The 20,870-nt window shown below is 51.4% G+C and overlaps 1 protein-coding gene across 2 annotated transcripts in view; it reads right to left on the bottom strand.

Moving 5' to 3' along the window:
* TAB1 (TGF-beta activated kinase 1 (MAP3K7) binding protein 1) overlaps positions 1–18,767 on the bottom strand; it is a 32,899-nt gene extending 14,132 nt beyond the window's left edge. For both annotated transcript variants that reach the window (XM_047064990.1, XM_047064991.1), the window contains exons 1-3: positions 18,713–18,767; positions 3,761–3,897; positions 3,260–3,413 (exon numbers count right to left, since the gene is read on the bottom strand). In XM_047064990.1, the coding sequence (XP_046920946.1) occupies positions 3,260–3,413; positions 3,761–3,897; positions 18,713–18,745 (324 nt within the window). In that variant the 5' untranslated portion in view covers positions 18,746–18,767. The remainder of the gene's footprint in view (positions 1–3,259; positions 3,414–3,760; positions 3,898–18,712) is intronic.
* Between the last annotated feature and the right edge of the window lie 2,103 nt (positions 18,768–20,870).

The following is a 20,870-nucleotide window of genomic DNA, read 5'->3' as shown; positions in this document are numbered from 1 at the left end:
CAAAGTGGGGAGGAGAAGGGTGCTGATTGGCTCTTCTGGGACTTTGGAACAGGCTCCCACCTGCTATTTGCGGCGGCTGAGATGCGCCAGTTGGCTGGGTGGCCCAAGACTCCACAATCCATACTTCGTTAAAAACACAAAAACAAAATAAAAAAACCCTGGGTATTGAGGACCCATTTTATCAGGGACACCCTAGAGGACCCCTGGACTTGTCACCACAGCAAGGGGGCCAAATGTGTCAGGCCACAAGGGCAGGAGACAGACAAAATAAAAAAGGGGGTGGGCTCTGAGGAAGAGATCCCCGCAAGCTTGCAGAGCCCTTGGAGATAAGGAGAAAGAAGGTCCCGTGTCCTGACTCAGATTTTGGCACTGGGCCCATCCCTCCGTTGACATCAGAGTTCAGGCTCACCGTAAGCGGACAACCCTGGATGAGACACCTCCTCTCAGCCAGAGACCGGGATGGGTCAGCGGGTCCGTCATTTTGCTAAGTGGTACGTTTCCACACTCCCTGACCGTGTCCAACCCAGGGGAGGCACCCTGGGGGCCAGAATCTCAAGAGTTTTACTTAAAGGGTAAGCCCCCCCCCCCCAAAAGGCCATGCTGTTACAACTTATAGAAACGTCAGATACAGTACCGCAGGCATTAGGTGGTACCAATGCTGTAGCTAGACACGAAAAAGAATTTTTCTGAAGCCCAAATCTCGTTTGCCGGTAAAGGTGAACAGGCCCCACTCCTCCTACAGCCAGGAACCCAACGGAGGGGCCCTAGGGGATACAGGGACTTCTGGGCCCCTTTTAGGTCCCCACTGAGGGGCGGCCTGCAACGCGGCTCCCTCCCGTACAAGATGACCCACGTGCCTCTCCATATTGGCAGCTCTGGAGATCAGGGACCCTGATGACTTCCTCTCGGGACAGCCAGGACCCAAGTTAGAGGCCTCTGCTCAGGTGCCGCTGACGCCGTCACCTCTTGGCACGGCCCAGCCCCGGCAGCAGGATCTGGGTCCCGTACCCTGACTTTTGAGAGGGGCGGCTACAAGGCCCCTGCCCAGGAACCCAGCAGTCTCCTGGAGCCTGTCCCTCCTCCAGGGGACAATTACCCGTATACTTCTCTGATTACCCACTGGGACACGTAAAAGAGAAATTTTACCGCTCTTGTCGACGCCTTCTGGGAACCCCTCTAAACATCAGTGAGGGGCACCCTTTAAATTACAAGGCGTATCAGGCAGGCTACGGAAAGCGTTCGACCTCCATTGGATGTGACCCACCTGCAGCACAGAGGTTGGGCTATCGCCCCACATAAGATTCAAGGGCCGCTCACAAGTGTTAAATTTCTGGGCCTCGATTGGTCCTCTGAAGGCTGGGAAACTCCACTTGAGGTTAAACACTAACTGTCAACGCTTCAGCCCCCGCCATGCTGCGGCAAGCCCGCCACAGCCTTCGCACTGCGGACGCATACCTCGCTTGCCACTACCCTCTCTGCAGCCACACACGGGGCCCCCACGCTTCGGTGGAGAGGAGCCCAACAGCAAGCTCTGTAGCTGGCACAGAGGTCAACTCATCAGGCCCTCCAGCTCCTTCTTCCAGGTGGAAGCGCTGGCCGCCACGAACCACGCGTCCCAGGACTACGGCCTAACCGCGGCTCCCTCTGGCCTGCCCACGGGCTTCCAGACCGGAAGGCTGCACTCCACAGCCACCCACTTCACCCCCAGAACATCGCAGTCTGGCTCCTTAATGGGCTTTGCTAGAAACAGGGGCCCTCGCCGACCGGAGCTGCCATCCTCACGCTTCTAATCAGATCGCGGGCAAGGGACGGCTCCCCACGTGGCTCCGCGCAGCCACAGAGGCCCATTCCCGAAAGCGGACAGGGCACCCCCAGGAAGGGGCTGACTCTGCGGAGGCGGGTCTTTCCGGAGGGCAGGAGGACGTGGCTTCCGAGGTCCTCGGCCCCCTGCCCACGGGCCGTGAGGAAGTGGTGACGGAGGCGCCCCCAGCCCCGCCTGGGCCTCTAGCAGGCCGAGCCAGCCGCCGCCAAGAGCTGGCGTGCGAGAGGGGAGTCCGGCTGCTCCGTGCACGGCAGCGCCGCCACCGTCCGTGGCAGGGCGGGGCCAGCTCAGCTCGCTGGGCTCGCGGCAGCACAGTTGGCTGTGTAGAGCACTGCTGCCCGTGGCCGGCCTCTTGTCCGTGTCTCTGCTGACTCCCGGGCAGCTGCTGACAGGCTCGCGGTCCGGTCAGGCCGACGGCAGGGGGATGATTTTCACATCCCGTCTGGGGTGCTCCGTGTGGAGGGTACCGGGGCAATCAAAGCCTTTCGCACTTCAACACGAATGCTACCTCGAGGTGTTTTCCCTCGCCCGAATCCCAGTCACCATACACTTGGGGCTCTCGACCGGCTCCACCCACCCCTCAGCCCCCCGCAATCAGTCCTCAGCTCCACCGCGCCAGCCTTTCTTAGTTACCGCTTCTTCACTCTTTATTCCTCGGCCTGATGGTCCCCAAAGGTCCTCTGTCTCTTTGGATCACGGGGTAGCTACCGCCACAATGGCCTGGGTGCACTGGGCGCAGGGCTGTCCTGCTCTGGGGGCGCCTCTCACAAAATGCACCGCTTTGAATCGCAGATGACGTCCCCAAACCAAACGCTGGAAACTGCCGTTCTTTGGTCCCGGGAGGGGACGAGCCTCTTAGCTGCCGCCAGGTTGAATTCACTGGGCGGCTCCCTCCCTCCGTCCCCACTACCCACTTCACTATGACTTGTGTGATACTCGCACTGGTTTACTGCCTGCTACACCCACCCCGAGCGCCTCTGCGGGTAGGAGCCTCCCTGTCTTGCTTTTCTGAGTACACCCCGCTCCCATTCAGGCCTCCCAACACCACGGACTCGGATCCTCAGAGCAAGGATCTCATTTCACTGCCCAACAGGGCATCCGGTGAACTTTCATTTCGGCCACAGGCCTCTGGCATTACTGGATGCCACGGTGGACTTTGAGAATCCTCGCTCCTTAAGTTCCCGGGCAGTAGACGGCTCCTACGTGGACTTCCTCGCTGCCAGGGGCACCTGCCACTTGAAATGCTAAGCCCCGTGGCCACCGCTCTCCTCACACCCGGCCGCCGGGAGAGGCTCCCACCGCTGCTCTGCGGGAAAGAAGGTGCTGGCAGCGTCTTCAGACCAACCCCGGCTGACCCCGCACTTTGCGGTCGCAGGGCTGAGCTCCCGGGGGAGCCGACCGGCCGGGGTCACGGTCGGCCAGCCTGACCCCCGCTACCTGCAGCAGCACACGCCGCACGTCCGCCTCGGTGTGCTCCGCGCTGAGCTGGCCCAGCAGGAGCTCTGCAGACAGCCGCTGGGCCACGAAGCTGGTCACCCGGTTGCCATCATAGCCGTTGAAGACCCCGTACAGGAAGCAGTTGTTCTCACTCCTGACAGAGAAGGGGGAGCGGCTTGAGACGAGGGGCTCGCAGAAGAGGGACGCCGGTTCCCAAGTGGAGGGGAGGAGGGAAAGGACTGGGGGAGACCAGAGATACAGCAGCGGTGGCTTCGGATGCCCACCGGGGTTCCCCCACTCTGACCATCATTCCACCCCGGCATGGCCTTCCAGGACACTCCCTGACACCACTGTAGCAGGCCCTCGGTCGGCCTGAGGTCCAGAAGTGCAAGGGACAGCAGGAGATGCCCCCCCGTGGGTCACAGCTCAGTGGCAAGCCCCACTCGGGACGGGTGCAAACTTGCCTCCGAGGCTCAGGAGGGCACTGCCGACAGCGCTCACCTGAACTTGAGCCAGCTGTCCTCCGGTGGGTGGCTCTCGGTGCCCTTGCCATCAGCAGAGTAGCTGCGGTTGGAGGCTGAACCAACCCCAGAGAGGTGGCAGAGCGGCAGGTCGTCTGTCCAGCTTGGCTGCTGCTCCTGAGGACACCAGGAAACCAGAAAGTGTCACCTCCTTCATGAGGACGGACCCCACCTCACCTTCTTTCTCTTCCCCAACAGAAACATGGCAGCCCCAGAGCCCCACAGACGGTTCTGCTTCCTTCCGGAAAACAGTGCTTGGATGAACAAACACCTGCAGAAGGGTTTGCATGTTTTTATGGGTAGTCCACAATGCCGTTCCCCAGGAAACCTGGAAAAAACTAGAGTTCCCAAATTCTAGGCTCCGCAGTGGTTTCTAAGCAGGAGCTGTGTTACGAAACATGAGTGAGACACACAAAAGAAGCAGTCTCTTGGGAGAAAGCTCTTTGGTGGCTCCCCACCGCTCCCTGCCGTGGCTCTGACTCCAACCCCTTGGGCACCAGTTAAAACTGGAGATTTCCAGGCCCAACCCCCCGAATGTCTGGTCCTGGTGGGGCCCAGGATGCCTGCGTTGCAGGCAGCTCCTCCCGGGTGGCCGATTCGGGAGGCCCGACGGCGCTTGAGAAACTGCCTTTACGAGCCAGCTTCAGTCATTCGCCATGCCCTTGGCATCTCTCCCCTCGGTCCCTGCTCCGCTCTGGCACCCTCTCGCATCTGCTCCGTGCCACATCCCTCTCTCCCAGTACGAGTGCCTGCAGCACCTCACTCTTTTCCCTCTGCAAGAATATACTCCTTACCCTTGTCTAGCAATTCTCCACGTCCTTCAGAACTCTGGCTCAGGAGTCACCACCTCCAGGAAGTCTTCCTTCAGGAAGACCCCCTCCCGCTGCCACTGCTCTGGCTCGGCTGACAGCCCTTCTCATGCACCCCTCCTACACCTGGCTCCCCTACTCCTGCCTGTCTGCATCTGACTGCCTTTGTACCCCTTGGATCTCAAAACAGGCAGTCCAGCTTTAAACCTCACATACACGCGTGAGCACTTATGCAGAGCCGTCCAGGCCCAGCCCAAACACAGATTCTGAATTTCCGAAATCTCCTAGGAGTGCACTCCGAAGTCCCAGAAACGGCTCTGACACAAGGCCCAGGTATGAGCCATTCTTCTCACTGAAAGCCTCCCCATACCAGGCCCCTATCTGAGAGCTGTGCCTGGTTCCCAAGAGCCTTCCCAGGACCACCCGGCCTGGAAATGATGGGGAGCGTCGAAGGTCAACTGCAAAGAGGGTACCACTTGGATCGAACGGAACGCTGTACTGAAATACCAACAGGCACGTATCCTGTGCACAATTTCTTGTGAGGTAGTAGTAAGTCTTCAAAAAAGGATGTGAAAACCACTTCAGCAGGCTCTTGCAATCAGATATGCAAATGGCCTGTGGTTAGCTTTTGTGGCAAATTTTATCTTCTGTTTATTTACATACTGACAGTGAGTGCGTTTATGGCTTTTTAAAATTGCTTTGATGCTGCATTGATTCTAGCGGGTTCTGTCTGTCTTGCACCCTGGAGCAGCTTCTGCAGGGTGCAGGAGTTTATTTTTATTTTTAAATTAACACATAGTAAAATGGACTTTTTTTTTGGCATGCCGGTCTAGGAGTTTTCACACGTGTTTTGGGTGATTGCCGCCACAAGATGTGGGAAGAGCCCCGTCATCCCAAAACGTACCCGTGAGTTGCCCCTTCGTAGCCACCCCTCCCCTAACGCCCAACAAGCAGACTTGTGCTCAGTCACTACATTCGCTGTCTTTTCAAGAATCTCCTAAGTGAAATTAGGCAGTACGCGGCTTTTTTTCTTTTTATTGTGATGAAACACACATAACAAAATTCACCATCTTAATCGTTTTTGAATGTACAGTCCGGTGGTACTAAATACATTCGGCGCTGGGCGGCCAGCCCTGCCATCCGTCCCCATAGCTCTTTCCCTCCTTTTGTAAATCTGAAACCCTGTCCCCACTAAACACAAACTCCCCTCACTTCCCCAGCCCCTGATGCCCACCACCACCACACTCTAGGTCTTGTAAGGCATAACCTTTTAAGACTGGTTCCCCTCACTCCGCATGATGCCTTGGAGACCAACCCCCATCCCCCCCCCCCCACCAAGTCACTGCGGGCGGCAAGTCTGTCCCTTCATCGCAGAGAGCCTCCCGTCAGATGGATGCAGAAGCCTGTCCACTCATCCACTGAAGGGCATCTGGGCTATTTCCAGTTTTCGGCAATTATGAAGAGAGCTGGCATAAACGTTCACGGGCAGGTTTTGGTGTGAACATAACATTTCACGTCTCTGGAGTAGGGATGAGACTGCGGCTTAATTTTGTAAGAAGCTGCCAATCTGTTTCCCAAAGCGGTGTACCATCTGCATTCCCACCGGTAGCGGGCGAGAGTTCCAGGTGCTCCACACCCTCGCCCCGCCGTGGTCCTATTAAATGCAGACATTCTGAGAAGTGTGCAGCCGATGCCATCGCGCCTTTGATTTGCATTTCCCTAACGGCTAATGACGGTGTTGAGCATTTTTTTCATGTGCTTATTTGCCATCGACACAACTCTGGAGAAGAGTCTGTTGTAAGTCTTTTTTTGTTTGTTTTTTAGAGAAAGCAAGTGCTAGTGGGGGCAGGGGCAGAGAGAGAGGGAGAGAGAATCTCGAGCAGGCTCCGTGTCCAGCGCAGGGCCTGCCGTGGGGCTCAGTCCACCACAAGATCATGACTTGAGCCAAAATCAAGGGAGATGCTGAACCGAATGAGCCACCCAGGTGCCCATTATGCCAATTTTTTAATTGGGTTATTTGTTGAGTTCTGAGAGCCCTTTGTGTTTTTTGGACCAAGTCCTTTGTTGGACATGTGATCTGCAAGTATGTCTTCCCAGTCTGTAGTTTGTCATTTCATTCACTTCCTGGTACCTTTTGCGAAGCAAGAGTTTTCAGTTTTTATGAAGTCCATTTTATCAGCTTTCTCTCTCATGGCGCACACTTCTGGTGTCTTAAGAATTCTGCCCAGCCCCAGAGACCTTCTAGGTTTTTCTTCAGATAGTTTCACGGTTTTACATTTAGACTTGTGATCCATTTGGGGTTAATCTCTGCATAAACCGGGAAGTTTCGGTCTAAGTTGTTTTGGGCTTTGTTTTGCACATACAGATAGCCAATTGTTGTAACACTGTTTCTTGAGAAGACGGCCCTGTCTCCATTAAATGACCTCTGCACTTCTTTCAAAAATTAACTGGCCATACTCGTGTGGGTCCGTCTCTGGACTCTAGTCTGTTCCATGGATCCAGGTGTCTATCCCTCCACCAATTCCATGCTCTGGATTGCCAGACCTTTATAAATCTAGAGTTTATTTTTTTTTTTTTACATTTATTTATTTTTGGGACAGAGAGAGACAGAGCATGAACGGGGGAGGGGCAGAGAGAGAGGGAGACACAGAATCGGAAACAGGCTCCAGGCTCCGAGCCATCAGCCCAGAGCCCGACGCGGGGCTCGAACTCCCGGACCGCGAGATCGTGACCTGGCTGGAGTCGGACGCTTAACCGACTGCGCCACCCAGGCGCCCCTATAAATCTAGAGTTTAAATCTGGATGTAAGTCTATATTATAAAATCTACACCTTCTTTATAATCTATGTTATAAAATCGGGTAGTGGGTTGCCTCTAATTTTATTCTTTTTCAAAACTGTTTCAGCGATCCTAGCTCCTTTGCCTCCCACGTAAATTTTAGAATTGGCCTGTCTATATCTACACGGAAGACTTGCTGGGATTTTGACTGGAACTGTTTATAGGTCAATTTAGGACATCTGACATCCTCACCGTGCTGAATTTTGCAATCCACCAACATGGTATGTCTTTAAATTTACTTACGTCTTCTTTATAGGACATCTACACAATTTCACCACAAGGGCTGAAAAGCCACTTGAAAACAAAAAATGTGACCAAAACCTAGCCATAGAAAAGAAACAGCAAGAGCTGAAATTCTGTTCAGCTCCTGACGACACCAGGCACTCAGCACTTTTAGGTCAAGTGACATACGGGAAGAAAAATTGTCACAGTAACGCAAATTGTTTCTAGCTGCAATCTCGACCTGTCTCATTTGAGAGTGATACAAATGTCTCTCTTAATATAAATGTGAAATTAATTAGGTCTTTGGACTCCACATATGACATTATGCAATTATAGTGTATTCAATTAATACCACCATGTATTCAATAAACATCTACTGGGCATTTATACAAGGCTGACATCATTCTAGGCACTGGGGCCACAGTGCAGGACATAATTGAGGGTCCTTGTTTGAAGCCTCCTTTCTAGGGAAAGAGAAACTTCCAACATGTTAATATAATAAATATTGTATTACAATACAATATTAGAATACAATACATATTATAAAATATTTCGGACAGAGATACGAGCCACAGAAAAAATAATTAGGGTAAGGGGACAGAGAGTGATGGTGAGGGCTTTTAGATGAAATGGTCAGAAGAGGCCTCTCCAGGGGCCCCTGGGTGGCTCAGTCAGTTGGGCATCTGACTCTTGATTTCGGCTAAGGTCATGATCTCACGGTTCATGAGATCGAGCCCCACATTGGCTCTGCTCTGATAGGGTGGAGCCTGCTTGGGTTTCTCTCTCTCTCTCTCTCTCTCTCTCTCTCTCTGCCCCTCCCCTGCTCACTCTCTCTCAAAATAAATAAATAAACATTAAAAAAAAAGAAGAGGCCTCCCTGAAGAGGTGACCTCTGAGCCATACCCAAATGATCACGGAGCAGTAGCCCTTTCAGAAAGTGGGAAAGGGGCCTTCCAAGCAGAGGAAATGGCATGTGCAAAGACCCTGAGGTAGCAAAACAAGTGTGTGAGGTTTAAGTAAATGCAAGAAGGCCAGCATAGCCTCTGCAGTGACCAGAGGGGAAAATGGCTTGCTACCGTGTTCATATATATGCGTGCGCCTATGTGCCTAGGTGGGGACAGGGTAGGGCCTTCCTTCCATGCCACTGAAAAGAGTTCACTGCCAAGGAATTAATTATTTTTCAACGAACTGCTTTGTTGCCAATTATCGCTTAGGTCTTAGGTCTGGTTAGCATGCCTCCACTGTCAGAGACCTCACAAAGGTTGGGCAACTTGGCAAATAAATTTCCCAAAGAATCTTTTTCTAGGGTCTGTCTCCTGCCTGCAACTCAAATGCAACTAAGCAAAAGATTAAGCACAGAAGCACCTCCCCAGTCTGGAGTGTCTCAGGGCCTCCTCCTGAAAAGATGGGTCGAGACCACTCTTCAGCACCCTGAAGCGCCACAGCTGTTTCGAAGCATGCAGGAGAAGATGTTCATTCATACTTTTTAGAATCCTATCTGTGATTAAAAATGAGATTCAGACGGGGTGCCTGGGTGGCTCAGTTGGTTGAGCATCAGACTCCGGGTTTCGGTTCAGGTCACGATCTCACGGCTTCCTGGGTTTGAGCCCCGTGTCTGCTTGGGATTCTCTCTCTCACCCTCTCTCTCTGCCCCTCCCCTACTTGCACTGTCTCTGTCACTCTCAAAATAAATAAATGAACTTAAAAAAAGATAAGATTAAGAGGGACTGAACTCGACCTCTAGTAGGAAATGAACAATACAAATGTGTCGCCCGTGATGCAAAACCTGTCATCGATGCTGCAATCACGAGACTCCCTCTGCCATTCCCTAACTCCCATGAGGGTCAGACACAGGCTTCCAGGGACTCGAATCTTTACAACAAATTCATACTTTCCAGCAAAAAGTAACTATTACCCGAGCAATGTATGGGCCCCACTTGACACTGTGAGATACACTCTGACAAACACTAATGAGAGAGGCTCTTTCGAGGAAGGAAGGAAATGAACTAGAGTAGGTGACTGAGGAACTCACCACCTGGGTGTTTCAAGGCACAAAAACAACTCACTCGCCCAACGGGCGCCCGTGACACTGCTCTCAGGGGCGGGCTGATACCGCGCGGGCCGCCGCAGCCACGCTCAGCTCGCACGGAGTAACGAGCTGTCCCAAATCAGAAAGACTCCAGGACGGTGGTCCACCTCCTGACAAGCACCCGGTTCTTCAGACAGGATTGATGACTAGTGCCCGGACACCTCTATGATGTTAAGTGCTCTTCTTTTAAAAAATGATTTTCATGTTTTTAAATTTTATTTTTGAGAGAGAGAGACAGAGCACGAGCGGGGGAGGCACAGAGAGAGAGGGAGACACAGACTCCGAAGCAGGCTCAGGCTCTGAGCTGTCAGCACAGTGCACACACGGGACTAAACTCATAAACCGTGAGATCGTGACCTGAGCCGATGTCGGACTCTCGACCGACTGAGTCTCCCAGTGCCCCTAAGAGCTCTTTTTGAAATGTGATTTTCATAATGATGAGCTAGTAATATTTTGGAAATATAGCTGACTCTTGAACAACGCAGGGGCTGGGGCACCAACCTCCTGCGCAGTCAAAAGTCTGTAACTTTTGAGTCCCCCAAAACTTAACTATTAATAGAGGCTACCTTCCACTGGAAGCCTTACCAATGACATAAACAATCAACACATGTTTTGTATGTTACCTGTATTGTGTACTGACTTCTTACAATCAAGTAAGCTGGAAAAAAGAAAACACTAAGAAAATCATAAGGAGGGGAGCCTGGGTGGCTCAGTTGGTTGAGCGTCTGACTCTTGGTTTCGGCTCAGGTCACAATCTCACGGTTCGTGAGTTTGAGCCCCATATCCGGCTCTGCACTGAAAGCAGAGAGCCTGCTTGGGATTTCTCTCTCCCTCTCTCTCTGCCCCTCCCCTACTTGTGCACTCTCTCAAAAAATAAATAAATAAATAAATAAATAAACATTAAAAAAAATAAAAAATAAATTAAAAAAGAAAATCATAAGGAAAAGAACATACATTTATTTATAGTACTATGTTTATCGAAGAAAAAATCCGCACATAGGTAAATCACTGTAGTTCAAACTCATGTTGTTCAAGGACCAACCACATATTATTTCATTAGCTGGCAACTGGTGTTCAGGTCAATGGCTGTGGATTCCAGTGCTATTGTTTATTTAAGGAGAGTCTTTGTCCGTTGATAATAACACTCAAGAAAACAGTACTCAAGGGGCGCCTGGGTGGCGCAGTCGGTTAAGCGTCCGACTTCAGCCAGGTCACGATCTCGCGGTCCGTGAGTTCGAGCCCCGCGTCGGGCTCTGGGCTGATGGCTCAGAGCCTGGAGCCTGTTTCCAGTTCTGTGTCTCCCTCTCTCTCTGCCCCTCCCCCGTTCATGCTCTGTCTCTCTCTGTCCCAAAAATAAATAAACGTTGAAAAAAAAAATTTAAAAAAAAAAAAAAGAAAACAGTACTCAATGGACACTTTCTTAACCTGCCAGTCGGTACTAAAGCCAGCATCTACTGAGTGGGGGAGACACAAGAGGCATTCTTGTTAAGATTAGAAACATGGCGAGGATGCCCACCTCCTCCGGTACCTAACACTGAACTGGAGGCGTCAGCTCACGCAATTAGATAAAAGAGGCAGAGCTTAAGAGCCGGAGAAGTACAATTCCCTCTATTTGCAGTTGATAGTATTTGGAAAACCTAAAGAATTAATTTGAAAACTCAAAAGAAGTCAGAAGGGTGGCAGGATAGAAAAATCAAGACACAAAACCCAAGAACCTTCATACACGTAAAGAAGAGATTGGCATCTAGCCTCTGCGTGAAAATTCCCACTGGCTGTTAACTAAAATAACGGTCTTTTCCCCCTGCGGTTCTATCCAGGCGGTCTCCCCCAACCGCACTCCTATAGAGGATTTTTTTCAACCTGAATTGACTTTAGTGGGATTATACCCTACTGCTTTCATCTCAGCCTTCCAGCTTGTTGACATAATTTTGAATTTCACCCTTTCACAGATTAACAATCTCACTCAGCTGTCTATCCTGTGCAGCCAAGGCCTTCTACACAGCGTTCTGCGTGATCTCGAAAAACCTGTGACCAGAACAAAAGGAGTGGGAAGCCAACCTACTTCTTGCAGGAGGGTGTCTGCACCAACACAGGAGGGAAGTAACACTTCCCCCAGAGGTCTGCTCTACTTGAAAGGCCAGATGTATTCTGGGGACCCCAAATGAAGAGGCTACTGACCCCAGAGGTACAGTCGCACAAACAAGCACACACTTTAGAACAAATCGACTATTTATAAACGTGAAACTTGCTGAGCAAAGTCCTCCTTATTTCACACAGGCACTCTTTAAACATAAAGTTCCTAGCCACCTGAGTTTGGGTGGCGATTAAAAGATTACCCAAAAGTATCTTAAAATGTATCCACAGTGAGTGAGGCAAGGCCTCCCCTTTTCTGTCTTTCCCAGCCCCATCCACCTCCAAAGGCCCTGCTCAAATCCAACGGGAGCCATAGGCCCGTGTTTCCCAAACCTCCACCATCCACTCACTATCTTCAAGAAATCATCTGCTTCGTAATTTTTCTTTAACCTGCCACATTTTCTTGGGGCGCCTGGGTGGCTCAGTTGGCTAAACGTCTGACTTTGGCTCAGGTCATGATCTCATGGTTGGTGGGTTTGAGCCCCATGTAGGGCTCTGTGCTGATAGCTCCAAGCCTGGAGCCGGCTTCGGATTCTGTCTCCCTCTCTGTGTGCCCCTCCCCCGCTTGTACGCGTGCCTCTCTCACTCTCAAAAATAAATAAATAAGCTTAAAAAATAAAATAAAATAAACTGTCACATTTTCTTTTACTCAAGTGACTTCATTTTGAACACAAACTTTTTCACTATTATAAGCAGAAAATGAATATTACTTGCTGTATCTTGCAGATAATAAAAAATGAAAACAAAACAAGGTTATCAGATTCCAGCTGAACCTACTGCCTGCTGTAGACTCTGAGCTGGAGCCCTGTTCTCTCTGCTTAAAAAAATTTTTTTTAACGTTTATTTATTTTTGAGACAGAGACAGAGCATGAACAGGGGAGGGTCAGAGAGAGGGAGACACAGAATCCGAAGCAAGCTACAGGCTCCGAGCTGTCAGCACAGAGCCCGACGCCGGGCTCGAACTCACGGACTGTGAGATCATGACCTGAGCCGAAGTCGGACGCTTAACCGACTGAGCCACCCAGGCGCCCCCTCTCTGTTTAAAAAAAAAAAAAAAAAAAAAAAAAAAAAAAAAAAAGCAGGGGTAGGATGCCTGACTAGCTCAGTTGGTGGAACATGTGATTCTTGATCTAGGGGTTGGGAGTTTGAGCCCCATGTTGCATGTAGAGATTACTTAAAAAAAAAAAAAAAAAGCGGGGGCGGGGGGCACCTGGGTGGCTCAGTTGCTTAAGCGTCCAACTCTTGATTTCGGCTCATGTCGTGATCTCCCAGTTCATGAGTTCGAGCCCTGAGTCGGGCTCTGAACTGGCACGTCATTAGGATTCTTCCTCTCCCTCTCTCTGCCACTCCCCCCCTCGCGGTCTCTTTCAAAATAAATAAATATAAACTTTTTTTTTTAAGTGGGGGAGAAGACTTGCAAGAATCAGAAAGGTGCTGGGGCACCTGGGTGGCTCAGTCAGTTAACTGTCCAACTTCGGCTCAGATCATGATCTCACCATTTGTGAGTTCAAGCCCCGCATCAGGCTCTGTGCTGACAGCTCAGAGCCTGGAGCCTGCTTCGGATTCTGCGTCTCCCTCTCTCTCCACCCCCTGTTGCTCGTGCTGTTTCTCTCTCTCTCAAAAATAAACACACATTAAAAAAAAAAAAAAAAAAGAATCAGAAAGGTATTAAGGATATATCAGGACCAAACCAAGTCTTTCTCCTGACATCATCAGAGTGTGAAAGAGAACAGAAAAGCACATAACTTGTGTGCTATATAACAATGACTTTCATGCCAGCACATACCAAACCTCCTCATTGTATGTGTCCCAGACTCAGGGACAATGCAGCCCAAGGTGCCAGGGTCCCTTCCCTGAGAAATCTATCCTGGTGGCTCACTACACACACCGGTTATTAACCATTTGGCCTTCTGGCAACTCTCATGCTATAGCTTGGAACTGTTGTGTTGCTGTTTTTTTTTTTAAGTGTATTTATTTAAGTAATCTCTATACCCAACGTGGGGCTTGAATTCACGGCCCTGAGATCAAGAGTCATGTGCTCCACCAACTGAGCCAGGCAGGTGCCCCTGTTTTATTGTGGTTTTTGTTTTGTTTGTTTTTGTAACCTGGTATTGTTAATTAGCCACTGATTCCAAGACATATATTTTCTATTTTTTAATCCCTGAAGTTGGTGTGTTTCAAGTTAATTGGCAGTGGGTTTTCTTTCTTAGTGGTATATAAAATAGTGATGGGTCCTTATCATTAATGGTGTCTTAGATCCAATGACCTATGGACCATTTCTCATATACTTGTGAGCTATTCCTTGAGAGGAAGGACCTGCTTGGAATGCAGTCCCCATAGGAACTCAGACATTCCATGACAAGTGGCCAGAGAATTCCAGGAGTTTGTACCCACATAGGAGTATGAGAGTACCTGGTCTTCCCCGATTTCAGCAGTGGCCCCGAAGTCCCTCTGACACTGCTGTGGCTGGGTGAGTTGCCATCCTGTTGTCCCAGCTCTGCCCACTCCACCGGGGACTAGCCATGCCAAGCATCCAATGCCGACTCCACCCCACTGCCAAGTCTCTTGCTTCCTTCCTCCACACGCCTGAACAATTTTCGGAAAGGCCGCATATTTCCTATTCACACAAACCGCCCCCTTCCCCACCCCCGCACACACTGACGCATACCTTCTCCACACCCACAAATGCCAGGCCTGCCAGCACCGGCGGCAAGGGGCGCCTGGGGAGCCAAGACGGGGGCCCCCCACGCTCACACAGCCTCGTCACAGAGCCGCGTAAATACGCACCTCGGAGAGCGTGCACCCCTGTAACTCTTTGGTGGGTTACAAGTTAATTTCTCGGAAGAAATTTAACACAAAAGGCAGTGAGAAAGAAGTCTGTTTCAAAAAGCCTAATTTTGACTTGATTGTGTGAGGGAATTCCCCAAATTCGTATTCTGGCATGAAAACTTTCTACAGTGATCCAGTTGTACGGACCCGGTGAAGGGTGTCACAAACACCTTGTGCACATGTATGGAAGCCGTTTCATATACATATGTTACCGCGTCACATAATAGGCCAGAAAAGTCCCCACAGAGATTCATCTCAAACTCCTGGGCAGCAGAAGTGGATAAAGCACGGTTCCAACTTCAGGCCACAGCTTGAATATCAAATTATGGTATGAAAAGGCTGAGTGTTTTTGTGGTGAAAGCACCCAGATTCCTTGGAGGCAAAAAGGAAGCTCAGAATGAGAGAATAATGCCCCCAGGAAGATGGCTCGTGGGGGGGGGGGGGGCAGCTGTTCTTTCTCTCCCAAAAGCTGAAAATACCCGGTGCCTCCTGCCATCTCTCTTTCTGAATGACCCCCTTTTCCTTCCCCACTTCTCTGGGACCAGCTCGACCCCTGCCCACCCCCCCGTTTCAGCAGGCTTTTCATCAAAGGCCCTCTATGTTTTCATCACAAATATAGTCCTAATACATGCTTAAAGGGGCTGCTAATAATTGTGGGGCAGTTACTGTGTGCAGCAGCAGCTGGGCCACATTCTGACGGCGGAGGGGACGGCTGTGGGTGATGGCCTAGCGGATGTTTTTATTTTAATGGGTGCGTATTTATTATGGATGTTAGAAAAAATATTTAGCCAGCACCTGTGACCTCATGGATGTGGTCGCTCGAGTGATGTTTCTAAGTGAAAAAAAAATTAATTTCAAGTCGATTTTCATTTTATGACTAAGTACAGCAAAGCCCAGGCAGAAACCACACTCTTGATTCTCCCAGCCCCAAATGCGCTCCAGGGTCCCTCATCTCGGTGAAGGGCACCGCTGTTGTGCCAAGTGAAATCCTGTAGTCCTTCTTCCCTCTCCCTCTGTCACGCACCCCACATCGGATCCAGCAGCAAATCACACCCGCTCGTCCTCCAAAATACAGCCAGAACCTGCTACTTCTCCCCACTCCTCTGCCGTCGCTCCTGCCTGGACGCCCGGGAGCGCCACGCAGCAGGTCCCAAGCTTCCACTCTCTCTCCACTCAAACCTGTTTTGACACAGGCTCTTTCTCCAACCACAAACCAGATCGCGTGCTCCTCCTAAACACTGCCAAGTTTCGGGGCGCCTGGGTGGCTCTGTGGGTTAGGCGTCCGACTCTTGATTTCGGCTCAGGTCATGAGCTCCTGGTTCGTTTCGTGCAAGCCCCGCGTCCGGCTGGCTCTGTGCTGACAGTGCGGAGCCTGCTTGGAATTCTCTCTCTGCCCCTCCCCTACCTGCTCTCTCTCCCTCTCTCAAAATAAAGAAACAAACATCAAAACCAAAAAAACACCAGCAAGTTTCATAGTACACTTAGAATAGAGCCTAAAGAAGTCCACACCAGGGTCCACAAGGCCCCTTGGCCCTTGGTTACTACCACTCCCCCAACACGCTCTACTCCAGCCACGCTGGCCTCCGTGGTGCTCCCCAAACACACAAGCCTCTGCATCCCTCTTCCCTCAGGCAGGAATACCCCTCCCAAGCCCCCTACTGCATCCCATCAAATGGTGGGAGGTCTCATCCAAATAGTCTGTCTAAGATGGCCCCTCTGCCCTTCTATGAAGCACCACCTGACGCTACAGATATTATTATATCGTAATCTGTATTTATTTGTTGTTACGGTCTCCCTTATCAGAACACAGGCTTCACGAGGGAAGTGTCCCCCATACCCACACAGTGCCTGCCACAGAGTAAGAGCTCAGTGACACTTGAGTGTTCAGAACTGAAGGTGGCACTTCATGGCTGGACTGTGACTACGCTAGGCTAGGGACTGTAACGTGTGAGTTCATTTAATTCTAACAACACTCCTGGGAGTCCCTTCGGCTGGGAACCAAGGTTCGGGGATGTTAAGTGACTTGTCCGAGTCCATTCGAAACCTGTGTTTTTTGTTAGGCCGCGAAGGACCCAAGTTCCTCTGAACACACCAAGCTACCTTCAAAAGCTCTTCTTCTGTTCAAAAGACCTTTTAAGGGACCACGCTGCCTGGGGACCTCTGCCATCTGGATACCCGTGAGGGTATCCTTGGGTGACAGCTACCCGACCTTGTGTGGTAGCCCTCACAGCCATCTGCTCAATGACGGTATCTGAGCTGATCTTACCACAGGACAGCGGAGAGCCGGTCAGCGAGCCACACACACTGCCCGGACACTCAGACGCCCTGTGAACAGGGATGTCTTGATCACCATTAGGATGGGAGGGCTCTCGTGTGGGCATCACTGCCACCCCCTGGCCTTTCATCACGAGGCTATGTGCTTAAAGCTGCTTATCCATCTTCCAAAGATTCCGTTACCACCCAGGAACACGTTCCGGAGCTGGCAAAGCCTGGCTTCTGTCTAACCTGAGTCCCCTGGGCTCCATCACACCTAGAAGAGGGGGAAGCTGGAAGGCACTCTCCTCAGCAAGCCGAGTCCCTCCAGAGCAGTTACCGCTTCCAACATTCGCCACGGTCCAGCCCAGATGTCTGGAATTTTTACAACAGGGAAATTTATACAGGGGCCCTGCCCTCTGGGAGCTTCCAGAGCAGAGGGGCCAGGCCCACTTAACTCAATGACAAGGCTGACCTGCAGAGCGCCGGTAAAAGAAAGGCGCAGCCAAAGGTGTGGAGGGGGAGAGAGCAATCCCCACAGGGGAGCCCTGGGAATTGCTGTCCCAGAAGAGCAGTTTCAAAGCCCATCTACACAAAGCCTGTCCTTAGTATACAGCACTGAAGGTCACCCTTCCCCAATTCTTATGCTTTAAGTCCCTCAAGGGCAGGGCCAACGGCTGCTGTAAGGCCAAGGCCAAGCACTGGGCAGGGCTACAAATGCTTTACTATTTTACAAATATTTACTGAATGCCTGGCACCTAGTGGTGGAAAGAGCTGGTGATACTATTCACTGTGGATCACAAGTACAGGAGGCAGGCAAATCCGCAGGTCAAGTACGACAGCTTGCCACATCTGGGGTGGACCCAGGGGACCAGCACCCTACGGTGGCAGGTCCGATCCAAGATGTGTATGCATCCATGTGCACGTGTCAGGAGGACGCGGGGGCTGTAAGACACCAGCGACAAATCCATGAAGGTCCAGACTGGGGGTAAGGGTGAGTCTCGGGACCATCCTCCCCACTGCTTGCTTTCACCTTACAGTTAAGGAAACCGAGGCATGACCAATTAGAGCCAGGACCAGGACCCAGGCTGCCACTCGAGTCATTCCTCCGGTATCACCTGGAGGTTAACCCTGTTCCTGGAATCAGGCAGTCTGATGTTAACCCTGACTCTGCCACTTACTGGCTGTGTGGCCTTGGACAAACGACCACCGTTTGTCCTCATCTGTGCCTCCGTTTCCTCATCTGTCAAACGGGAATAAGAGTACCCACCTCCCAGGGCTGTGATGAAAATTCAGCTTATAACGTAAAGCAACTGGCGGAAAACCTGGAGGGTGATGAGCGGTACACCACGGGCTGCTGCTGCTGCTGCTGTAACTGTTATTACCGCACGGCTGCTCAGCGCCCGGGGTGGGCTCACCGGGCCCCGACTATCTCCGCCACCGCGCGCCACGTTCCCTTCCGGCCCCGGGACGCTCCCCACCCTCAACGCGCCCCTGACGCTCGGGGTCGCTGAGATCGCGAATCCCAGCCCCTGACCGCCCGGAGGCAGCGCGCACGCGCGGGCTACGCGGGGCCGCACGCGCCGCCGGCCGCGGGAACGGGGGGGGGGGGCGGCCCCGAGTCGGGAGGGGGAGGGCAGCGGCTACACCTTGTCAGGGAGAGGGAGGCTGCCCAGCGGCGGAGAGGGAGCCGCGCCTGCACCCGACAGGCCGCCCCCTGGGGTCCCAACCCCCAGCCCGGAGAGCGGGTCGTTCCTCACACTCTGCAGCAGGCTCCTCCTCTGCGCCGCCATCTTGGAGGGACCCCCGCGGGTGAGCCCGCCTCCCAGCAGAGCAGGCGAGAAGGGCGGCTAGAGCGGCCTGAAGGGGGCACGCTCACAGCGCCACCCCACGGCCAAAGCGGGATGGGGCCGTGAGCTGTCTTCCCCTTTTTCTGTCCTGGGAGGAAAAAAGGGAAGGCCTCCTTCCCTACGTGATTGCGTCTCGCCAATTTTATTTGCGCATTTTCTCCAGGATGCTTTTCAGGTGGGGCTCCTAAGACACCAGATTTGGGTTCTTCAGGGACTCATTGGGCGTGGGGTCCGGTGAATTATTCATTCACTCGATAAATATTCGTTGGGTGACCATGCCTGGCCCAATAGGGATAAAGCAGCAAGCAAGACACCCTCAGAAAGCTCACCTTTCAGTTGGGGGGGGACATCGTTTGCGTACATAAATCATTTCGAGCCGGGCTAAATGCTAGGAAGAGAAGTTTATGGATGTGGCATAGGAGCGTAGGGCGGGTCAGGCAGAGGGGACAGCTAGCGCACAAGGCAGGAGAAAAGGGAGCATGTGAGTGTGGGTTCAAGGAAGCATGCGTGTCACACAAGGTCTCTCTGTGGCTGGAACAGAGATGGAGGGGGAATGAGATGAAGGGCCCTGGGGTAGGTTCTGACCTTGCCCAGCCCTGGGCAGGAGTTGGCCTATTCATGTGGAGGACAAAGGAAAGTTGTTGACTTCTGAGCAAGCCACAGACATGATCCCATTGGTAGAAAGATCCCTTTGACTACTGTGTACAAAACAGATGTTATGGGGGTATTGGAGTGAAGACCAATTAAGGGAATGTTGTGCTAGCTCGAGGCAAGAGATGATGGTGGTTTGAGTCAGCTGCCCCTGCCAAGTGGATGGATTTTATTTAGGAGATGAAATTGTCAGGGCTTGATTTGTGGATTGGTTGTGGTTGATGATGGAAAGAGATTTGTCAAAGATGCACCCAGATTTCTAGAAAGAACAGCTAAAAAATCTTGGGGTGGGGGGAGAAGGATTGAATGACCTTGAGTTCAGTTTGGGCATGTTGAGTTTAGGTGCTTTTAAGACCTGCAAGAAAAGAAGTCAAATCAGTCCTGAGATCAAGAGGACTAGAGAAGACTGACGAGGTTTTGGGGTGTTGGGTTCAGAGCTGACAGGCAAGAAAGAATTCTGGAAGACGTCTTTACTGCAAAAAGATGATTTTATTCAAGCACAGGGACAGGACCCGTGGGCAGGAAGAGCTGCATGGGGTCGTGCAAAGTGACTGCTTATATACTGTGGAGGTGGGGGAGGTAAAGGCAAAAGAAGTTTCTTAAAGGGATTTCCATTTGCTAAAGAGAATTTACAGATTACTGGAGGCCCAGCTCTTGTCAAGCTAAAGTTGGCTTTCCCTCTAGCAAAGCATTATCATTAATAGTAGGGAGCTCCTGAAGATTAGGCTATTAATGGCATATTTGTAAACTGATGCAGACTCTTAGCAAACAAATTTAGCCATTTGTTTTCTGTCCTCTCCTTTGTCTTAGGCATCCAGGAATGCCTGAGGAATATCACATATCCCACTTTGGGGCGGAGGGGGCTGGCTTCCTGGTGTAACTTGCCTTATGCTCCCTCATCAAAGACAACAGCAGAGGAGCCCCTAGAGAGGTTGGGAAGCAGAGGCCAGGCCTGGAACCCAGGATGAGGAGTGCATGGGTAACAATGTAACATGCTTTTGAGAGATCTAGTTAGAAGATTACTGAAGAAAGTCCCTTAGGTTGTGCTCCCCAGAGGCCCTTGAAGAGAAAGGGAACCCAGATTGAATGTGTTTTCTTTTAGGTTGGGAGAAACTGGGACCTATTTAAATGCTGAAGAAAAGGCTTACCAGAGAAGAGCTGACGATTCAGTAGAAGGGACGGGAGGCAATCTAGGACTGGGATGGTGACATACCATCGTCTACCAACATAGCTCCACGTGGCCCAAGATGACCGTTTGAGCTACAGCGATTTTGTCTGAGGTCAGCCAGCAAGAAGGAAAGAGGAAGGGAGGAAGATGGCATTTCTCTTTCTCTCTCTTTCTCCTTCTTTAAAAAAAATTTTTTTAATGTTTACTTACTTTTGAAAGAGAGAGAGAGAGAGAGTATGAGTTGGGGGA

The sequence above is a fragment of the Lynx rufus genome, unplaced genomic scaffold (genome assembly GCF_022079265.1).
Source record: "Lynx rufus isolate CCGP_SWC_20201006 ecotype Redwood Valley unplaced genomic scaffold, mLynRuf1.p SCAF_7, whole genome shotgun sequence".
In the NCBI taxonomy this organism is placed as follows: Eukaryota; Metazoa; Chordata; class Mammalia; order Carnivora; family Felidae; genus Lynx; species Lynx rufus.
The sequence above is the reverse complement of the archived record's forward strand: the minus strand, read 5'-3'. Positions and strand labels throughout refer to the sequence as shown.